Source organism: Gekko japonicus, unplaced genomic scaffold (assembly GCF_001447785.1).
Source record: "Gekko japonicus isolate JY-2015 unplaced genomic scaffold, Gekko_japonicus_V1.1 scaffold15, whole genome shotgun sequence".
NCBI classification, from domain to species: Eukaryota; Metazoa; Chordata; class Lepidosauria; order Squamata; family Gekkonidae; genus Gekko; species Gekko japonicus.
The window spans coordinates 12493-22402 of NW_015165830.1; the positions used below are offsets into that span (position 1 = coordinate 12493).

The 9910-nt window shown below is 46.3% G+C and overlaps 1 protein-coding gene across 1 annotated transcript in view; it reads left to right on the top strand.

The window, feature by feature from the left end:
• The window catches only part of LOC107110008 (deoxyribonuclease gamma-like), a gene marked incomplete at its 5' end in the record, with an annotated part of 21074 nt that extends 11955 nt beyond the window's left edge, over positions 1–9119 (top strand). The window contains 2 exons of the mRNA XM_015410715.1: positions 4007–4103; positions 9021–9119. Of these exons, the coding sequence (XP_015266201.1) occupies positions 4007–4103; positions 9021–9119 (196 nt within the window). The remainder of the gene's footprint in view (positions 1–4006; positions 4104–9020) is intronic.
• Positions 9120–9910: the final 791 nt, after the last annotated feature.

Here is a 9910-nt window from a genome sequence, read left to right on the forward strand (position 1 = left end):
GGGGGGGGGGGGGGGGAGGGGGGGGGGGGGGGGGGGAGCAGCAGACATGGTGGAAGATGCAGCTTCTGCAGGCTACTCCAGGATGCCTATCCCTGATACACAGTCCCTGCTTGCACCATGCTTAACAGAGCTGTGTTGCCCTTGTTGTACCAGGCAGCCAGGGACTATGTGAAGGCACAGTTGTCCTGCCCTCACAGGAGAACTGTGCACTTCATGTCCAACATATGGACTTGCCCCCAGGCGCATCAAGCGTACCTCTTGCTGATTGCGCACTGGTGGCAACCTGAAGAAGTTGGGGAGAGGACCAGTGTTAGGCAGGGTGAAGACCACCGGGACAGCTATCGCCAGAATCAGTTCCATACTGAGGTTCTCAGCGAGGTGCCCTCCAACAAGCATGCGGAGTGACACGGTCAGCTCGCATCGCTCACATCTGCTCCCCCGGACAGTTGAGCATTTGGTCTTCCTGAAGGTCAACTTGCTGCTGTTCAGCTACCCAGTTCTGGACTTTGAGGGTGACTGAAGTGAGCACGTGCTTGTGCCTGCATCCTCTCTCAGTCTGTGCTGGAAAGTTGCAGTGAAACACTCTTCCCAAAATTAAAATGAGACTAGAAAGAAGTAGCAGGGCAAATAGGGCTCTTTTTGTAGATAAAGCCCAGCAGGAACTCATTAGCATAATAGGCCACACCCAATAGCATGAACTCATTAGCATATTGGGCCACACCCCTGACAGCACAGCTCATTAGCACATTAGGCCGCACCCCCATGTTACCAGAAGTGTGGTTATCCAGCCACACCCACCTTTTGCTTGTTATTCTGTTTACCTTGTTTGTTGTCAAAACCCAGGGCCTTTTTTTGTAGCAGGAACTCCTTTGCATGTTAGGCCACACACCCCTAATGTAGCCAATCCTAATGAGTTCCTGCTGTTGGGTGTGGCCTATTATGCTAATGAGTTCCTGCTGGACGTGGCCAACTTGGGAGCCAGCCGGAACTCCGTTCCTGTGCGTTCCTGTCCAAAAATAGCCCTGCAATAACCCATCTGATTGGCACAGCCACCAATCCCCACTGCCATTCTGAATCCACCTGCACCAAAGTGCCTCCACGGAACCCTGGTAGCAGGGCAGCTGTTTTTTCCTCCCATTGGAAACAACGATGGATGGGGGCACCCTCTTTGGGGACCCATACAATTGGACCCTCTGATCCAGTCTTTTTGAACCTTGGGGGTTCTTCTGAGGACAGGCACCAGCAGCTCTGTTGCAAATTAGGTTCCTGTAGCTTGAAAAACAGCCCCTCAGACAAGTCCCCCATAGGGTATAATGGACCTCCCAAAAAACAAATTCCTGGAAAAAACCCAAATCCAAATACCATACTGGAATTGGAATTTGGCATGTCAGGAATACTGATATTTTGGGGGTCCAATATACCTGAATCTGAAAAATACCAGAGGTTTTTGTTTTGTTTTGAGAAGATCCAAGAAACTTAGGGGGGAGTCCTAGCTCATTGATGGAACACAGAAAGTGCCAGGTTCAGTTCTTGAAATCTCTCGCTAAAAGGGACCTAAAGGAGAAGAGCTGGAAAAGATCTCTTTGATCATGGATAATCACTATCGGTGAGAGCAGACTATTCTGGGTACATCAGACTTGCTGTAAGGAAGCTTATTATGTTACAGACTGGTCCTGTGCATGTTTACTCACTGGGTCCCACTGAGTTCCGTGGTTCACTCACAGCATCCTACACACACAATCTGCCAGGTGCTGTCTCTGCAAAAAAAAGCCAAAATGTTTTTTTTCCCCTCTCAAGAGCAGCATCTCAGTTGACACAGTTACATGGCACGAAGTGTATGTCAGATTCTGGACTTAGCTCTATTATTTATTTATTTATTTATTCATTCTCCTCCCCCCCCATTTATATTCCACCCTCCCCACGAACGGGTTCAGGGTGGATCACAACAAATAATTAGGCCATTCGGTATCTCAGAAGACACAATATAAATGGTTAACTATCAAAACACATTAAAAACAAAACATTAAAAACAAATTGCACCAATTTTTGGACAATCTTCAGTACTGGTGCCAGTAGACTCTAAATTTGTTTAAACTGGGCCACATGGGAGTAGTGTTTTCAGCAGGGGAGACCAACTTTTTTACTGGACGCCTCTGCCACCTCAGCCAAAGGCCTGGTGGAATAGCTCTGTATTACAGGCCCTACGGAATGGTAGGAGGTCCCGTAGGGCCCTGATCTCAAGTGGGAGCATGTTCCACCAGGCCCGGGGCCAGGGCAGAGAAATCCCTGGTCCTGGTCGAGGCTAAATGAATGTCCCTCAGGTCAGGGACAGCCAGCAGATCTTGATCGGTAGAGTACAAGGCTCTCCAGGGCACCTATGGGGAGAGGTGGCCCCTTAGGTATGTCAGTTCCAGGCCATGCAAGGCTTTGAAGGTCAATACCAGTACCTTGAAGTGGATCCGGTACTCAATTGGTGTAGCGCTGGCTGAATGTGCACAGGCAACACAGCCAGCAGGCATTCTGCTGCATTTTGTACCAGCTGGAGTTTCCAGATCAACCACAAGGGCAAGCCCATGTAAAGTGAGTTACAGTAATCAGAGCTGGAGGCAACCATTGTATGGGTCACTATAGCCAAGTCCTGGGGGGAGAGGTGAGGGGCCAGCTGCCTGATCTGCTGGAGAGGATAAAAGGCTGACCTAGCAACAGGCCCATAGCCAGGATTTTTTTAAATTCAGGGGGCCTTTAAATAAGTCAGGGGGCGCCCCATAGAAGCCCCCGGTCTCTCATGCAAGCCATCAAGGGAGAGGCATAGCGAAGGTTTGAGCCTCCCCCCAGCCTGGAATGGCTCTCTCCACCCAGCTCAGCAAAAAGTCAGGAGGCCTGGGTGGTAAATCCCAAGACGCTCCACTGTAGCTACAGGCCTGCCTAGCAACTGTGGTGACCTGGGCCTCCACAGAAAGCAAGGCATCCAGGACCACCCCCAGGCTCCTCACCTTCTGGGGCTGGCACAAGTCATGGGCCATCCAAAGAGGGCAGCCTGATTCCTAACCCAGCTCCTCCCCGCCCCGTCCCCGATTTAGGTACAGGACCTCCATCTTAGTTGGATTACGTTTCAACCGGCTCGGCTGTAGTTATCCAGCCACGGCCTCCAATGCCCTGGTCAGATTTTCTGGGGCGGAGTCCAGGCAGCCCTCCATCAACAGATAGAGCTAGGTGCCAATTTATTTATTTATTTATGTTGTTCTGGGAGCCAGAGCTGGTGTGTCTTCGTAGCATCATTCTCGAGCCTCTAGAAGGCTCCAGCTATGTCTCTGGTAAGTCTAGTGACCTTGCCCTATCTACCCAGAAAGCCTGTGGGGACACGGCAAAGTTTTTGAGGGACCAATAGCAGCCTCAGAGCAATCTCTTTCCTACCATTCACCTTTTCCACCCCCAGAATGGAGCCTTCCACAGCTAATTGTCAGATGGCTGGCTGTCAGAGGGCCAGCTGTCATTGACTGGCTATCTGGAGTGTGACTCTTTAAAGGTTGCATCCACTGCTCTGTTGGGCCTGGTGGACGCTGGGTTTGATGCCATGAGTGCCCAAAGGGGACACCTGGTGTTGTCCCTGCCACCTCACAACAGTTTACTATGGCTTATTTTTAAGTAGGCCATGCACAGGATGGGGCTACAACCCTGCCTTTTTGCAAGAGGAAAAGCAGGGGGAAAGGGAGGAGAAGAGAAGGATGGAGACAGAATGAGCATGTATCAAAGTGTCATTGGGGAGGGCAGAGTTGAAGGGAGAGATGCACCCACAGTTTGCTGATTAGGTAAGCCAGGACTGGGAATGGGATCTTATGTGCCACAGCACTGGCTGTAGGACTCTAGTTCTATTGTGCTACTACTGATGTGCTAACCTAATCTGCTACACTAAGCGATGAAGGTTTTTTTTCCTTTTTGGCAATAGCAGTCTTTTTCCTACTCCCCAGATGGAGGATACAGAGTTGTCTCTTTTCACCTCTTACAGGATTGTGCTCCATGGAGAGATGCTCATAAGGGCCACTTTGCCAGACTCAGCAAACATCTTTGATTTCCAGAGAGCCTTTTCAATGACTGAAGAGCAGGTTTGTAAAGCATGATAATGCACAGCCAGAGCATCCTTGTGTTTTTGTCTATAAGCTTTGCAGCCCCAGTTGTGCTGCATCAAAGCTGAGAAGGCCAAATAGATGGGAACCTGGTATAGGAGTGAGAGACAGACTACCCACTGGGGAAGACATACGGGCAGAAGCCAGACGCAAAGAGCTCATAACAAGTGCCAGCTTTCTCCAGAGCATTCAAGGCACAGCTGCATGTGTGTTACAAAGGGAGACAGATTGATTGATTTAGAGAATTTATATGCCATTTTTCCAGAGAGCTTGCTCAAGATGGCTGACAAATTACAATATCATAAAATCATTAAAATATTGTAAATTATCAATATGAAAACAAAACAAAACAAGATGTGAACCTAATGTAAAACCAGCTCCCGCAGTCCACATATTTCCCATTACTTTGTGTCCTGCCTGCCTTTGCCCACACACACTAAGTATATGGCTAGGCTGCCTGTCCTGTATTAAGTCATGTTATAAGTACACCCACCTCCAGAGCTACCTAGCTTTGTTAGCACTGCTGGCTGTATAAAGGCATCACAAGTAAACTGTGGTTGCTTCAGCTGTGGTTTGTGCAACAAAGCTCTGGTTAGTCAGCTAGACATAAATCACAAATCCCAATTTATCCGTAAATCCTGTGTTGTCAACTTTTTGCCTCTCTCCTAGTATAGAAGATTGTAACATCCATGGCCAGGCACTTACAAAGAGTCGCAGTACAAAGTCTGTTAATTGTGGTTTGTTAATTGAAATGTTAAAAGAAACCACAGTTGGTACAAAGTACAGTCAATAAATCAGTTACAAATCCTAGCCTGAAACTCCAGTTAGGTGGCAACCAACAAACCAAAGTGTTGATATTCAAACCTCACAGTCCTGAACAGGTGCCTGGAGAAGGTAATGCAGTGAGTTAGGGCCAATAAACTGAAGCTTTATCCAGGCAAGACTGAGGTGTGGACTGTGGAGTCAGCCTGTCTTGGTGGGTATTGCACTCCCCCTGAAAGAGTAGGTTCATGACTTGGGGGTGCTACTGGAATCCTGACCTACGGTTGGAGGCTCAGTTCTCTCCATGGCATGTAGCACCTTTTATCAGCTCTTTTATCACCATAGTGATCCATGCTCTGATCACACCCAGGTTAGATTACTGTGATGAACTCTGCTTGAGGCTGCCTTAGAAAACACTCCAGAAACTTCAGATTGGCCAAAATTGTGGCAGCACAGGCTACTATGCTGAAAGATCTATACTAGTTACCCATCTGTTTCCAGGCATAATTCAAGTGCTGGTTCTTACCTTTAAGGCCATAAACAGCATTGAGCCAGAGTACCTGAAGGACCATCCCTTCCCATAGTATTCAGTTTGCCAGTTAAGCTCTGCCTTTCAAGCCATGCTCTCTAGGCCTGCTGTTCAGAAGTGCCTCTGGAATGCCCTCCTCCTTGAGCCTTGCCTGGCACCTACTTTTGGTGTAGTGGTTAAGTGTGCAGACTCTAATCTGGGAGAACCAGGTTTGATTCCCTACTCCTCCACTTGCACCTGGCTGGATGACCTTGGGCAAACCATAGTTCTGTCAGAGCTGCTCTTGAAAGTGCAGTTTCTGTCAGAGCTCTCTCCGCCCCACCTACCTCACAGGGTGTCTGTTGTGGGGAGGGGAAGGGAAAGGAGTTTGTAAGCCGCTCTGAGACTCCAAGCAGGGTATAAATCCAATCTCCTCCTCCTCCTTTTTCCAATTACCAGGTCAAAACAAATCTTTTTACCCAAGCTTTTAATTGGAGGTTTTTCCTTACCAACTTTTTTGATGATCGCTTCTGTTTTATGGATAGCCTTGACACAGTTTACATCCGATGACTTGTTTTAAATATTGTGATGTGGTTTTAGTTTTAAGCCCCTTGAGCAGGACTCTGAAGAGGCGGCATAGAAATACCCTAATGAGTAAATAAATACATACCTGACACCATGAAAGGCTTTCCCAACATTTCCTGATTCCGATATTTTACTCCTAATAGATATCAGAAATATCCAGAATTAGGTCAGGAAGCCTTTCACTGTTCACAGCTGGCCCATGGTGCAACAGCAGGCTAATGTTTAAAAGTCCATTATTTCCAATAGAAACACCTGGCCCCTGAAAGCTGGAGGCCAGGTATATCCCCATTGGAAACAGTGGCTCTTTACAGTTTAATGGCAGGTACACCACTGAGCAGCTGGGAGGGTGCTCCAAATAATGAGAGACAGGCATGGCCTCTGGCTCTGTGTCCCAAGTCTACCACCTATGGTTTTCAGTGGTCATGGTGGCACACCAGCCCTGCTGCAGGCTCCCCACACACACACACACTCCATCCCTCAGAGGCAGTGAGGGAGGAAGGCCACCACAGCCATTGAAAATAATGGGTGGCAGATCTGGCTCATGGAATCCAGTACCCCCACCTCAGTTGTTCAGCTTCACATCTGCCCTTTAAACTTTAAAGGACCATTGTTTTCAATAATTATAGATTTTCCCATTGTAAATAATGGCCTTTAAAGTTGAATGGGCTGTTGTGCAGTGAACCAGTTGGAGGCTGGGACATTTCCTACCTCCCCCACACACACTCTTGCTGCTTTGGGGATGGGAGGTACTTACAAAGTTGTCATTTTGTATGAGAAAGCCAGGAAAGGTACTACTGGGGTATTCTTCCTATTTTTATAGACTACCTAATATTTAATGAAAACTAAAACAATGCCATTCCCAACTTTCCAGTATGGAACCAAAATGATAATTTTGCAACTGCGCACGCTTAGAGAGGAAACTCGCTCTTTCAAATCAGCTTCAGTATATAGTTTACATCCTTCTCCCTTCAGGAACCCTTCCCTTTGGCTGCAAGTCCAGCTGTTAATGTTTTACAGCCAAACTGAAAATTATCCAGAAGATCTGTGGTTTGAGTCTTCTTTGGCTTTTCAAAAGACTAATAGGAGGACCCACAGGGAGAAGAGGTCTGATTCAGACTGGGCAGTGGCAGAGGAGAAGGGATTAACCCTAAATTCTCATAATGGCTTTCCAATGCAAATAGTTCCCCTTCCTAATGTGCTGTTTGACCTGTAGGGGAAACATACTCTGCCACATGGATATGTTTCCCCCGTGGCAAAAATAACAGCTCTTGGCAAGGGGGAGACGGTGCAGACAGAGAAAACCGCAAAGGTGAAAAGAGTTCTTTAAATCTTTCTCAGATCTGGGACTGCTTTTAGGCTTTTCCAAAGCTGCAAGAGATCCTGACCGTGGACCTCCTGACTCACATCTAGCCTCGCCCTTGTTTAGGAAATGTATTTAGGAAAACTATGTGTTGCCTCCCCACAGTCCTGCTCTTGCTGAGAACCAGGGTTGCCAACCTCCAGGTGGTGGCTGGAGTTCTCCTGGGATATCTCCAGGCGACAGAGATCAGTTCACCTGGAGAAGATGGCCACATTATACCTCACTGAAGTCCCTTGCCTTCCTGAACCTAGCCCTCCTCAGACGCTGCCCCCAAAAATCTCCAGGTGTTTCCCAACCCAGAGCTGGCAACCCTAATCACACAGTGATTCTTAGCACCCAGTGCAGCTGTTTAAGGCCAGTGGATTGCGTCAAGTGAAGTCAACTGAAAGCCAATTATCAATCAATCAGTTTGGTGAATCTCACACTCACCGTAGCCAGAGAGTGCCTACCTTTATTAATATGTTCAGGCTGCATGGCTGAAAACAGGGTATCATAATGGTGGCTGCATATAGATGTAGTTTAAAAGTACTCACTGCAGTCTGGAAATACTGTGTTGGTGACAGGCATGGTTATTTCTCCCCAAAATAACGAAGAGACTAACCCATTTATTGAGATTTAAGCTTTCATGAGCCAGACCCGGAACCTCTTCAAGGGAAATCAGTTCTGTGGGTTCCGCCCCCCACCCAACAGCTTTACATTTTTTTCAAGCTGAATGTGTTTTAGAAATATATAAATAAGGTGCCAGGTGGATATTGTGAAGTATAAAGATACACGTGAAGCACTGAAAAACCATTTAGAGTGCAAAAAGTATACATTTTTAATCTGTCATGGGGGTTGAATAAAGCCAGTTTGGTGTAGTGGTTAAGTGCGCGAACTCTAATCCGGGTCTGATTCCCCACTCCTCCACTTGCACCTGGCTGGATGACCTTAGGCAAGCCATAACTCTGGCACAGCTGTTCTTGAAAAAGAGCAGTTTCTGTCAAGAGCTCTTCTCAGCCCCACCCACCTGACAGGGTGTCTGTTGTGGGGACGGGAAAAGGAAAGGAGTTTGTAAGCCGCTCTGAGACTCCAAGTGAAGGGCGGGGTATAAATCCAATCTCTTCTTCTTCTTCAAAATAAGATATATATTTTTTAAAGTGGGGGTCATTGAGCATGACACCAGCGGCCTCCCCCCCCAACAAAAATTATGCTCCATTAAGTATTTATCTTTGGTAGTACAGGAACAGCAGCAAATACATCAGGGTGGAAAGATATGGAAATTAAAATATACAATGTTGTCAGTTCCACCCTGCATGCTGATTTCAACCTGTCTGCTGTCTTTCTGTAGGTTTGGATACATTCTCTCCAAATGTATCCAACCAACTATCCTCTTCTCCTTTTTCCCCAACCTTCTCTCTCTCTCCCTTCACTTGCCCATAATGACATAGACCTTATACAAACTATTCAATGTATTATTGGAAGTACGTCTTAAAATTTCCCACGGTGTAAACTTTTGTGAGATAAAGGTCCCAAAAGCTTATACCCTGGATAATGTGTTGGTCTTCAAGGTGCTACTACACTTGAATTTTGTTCTACTGCTGACTCCCCACCTGAAACTCTCTAACTCTTAAGACATACTCATTCAAGAACTGGAAAACATGGAATCCAATTGAGCAAAATACTGTGCCTTGTTACTCCACAGGCTTTAGCAGTGAGTGATCACTTTCCCATAGAATTTCAGCTGAAAGCCACCAGACATTCCTCAAGATCAAGAATAAAGAATTGTGGACTCCTTTTGTGACAGGTCCAATGAATTGTTATTGTGCAAAAATCACATTTTATACCATGTACAATCACAAGAATGGAATGGAAGTCATGTTTTGACATTACCTTGATGGATGTCCTCTCCTGTATGAAACGTTGCATCAACAATAAATACAGTGCAATATTTATATTGTTAAAAGTGTTAAAATTGATAACAATTGCTAAAATTGTTTTTGCCATAAACTAAACACAGCATGACAGTCTGAGGTCAGATGCTTGAACAATGTCTTCTTTAGGGGTTGTCTGGGGAGTTGTGTGTCTATTTTACATTACTCGAGGTCTCGGCCATTCTCAACTCATGCCTTGCACCCAAAAAGTATTCTCATTTCAACAGAATTACATGCATACATGCATGTTGCAATATTCTTCTCCAATGCTGCAACACTAAACAGAGTTACACTCTTCCCTGCACAACTGTGGACTTAATTGGGACTCCAAAGGTCATTCATTATCACATGACCCAATAACATCAGCTATACTACTGGGGGCTAATTAACCTGTCCATCCTGTCAACAAGGCCCCTCTATTGTTTACATAGCATAAACAGGTCAATCACTTTCCAGAAAAAGAATAAATTAACCTAAGTTAGACATAAACTACGGCAACATCAAAAAGACTGCAAGTGAACATTCAGTCTTCCACTATTTTTCAACAAAGGAGCTCCAGAGAGAAGTCTCCAGCAGGGAATTGTGAAAAGCTTTGAAGGTATTGGCCAAGGTATTTCTCAGCCTTTGCATGTCCTCTCGGTTGCTTAACATAACAAAGCAC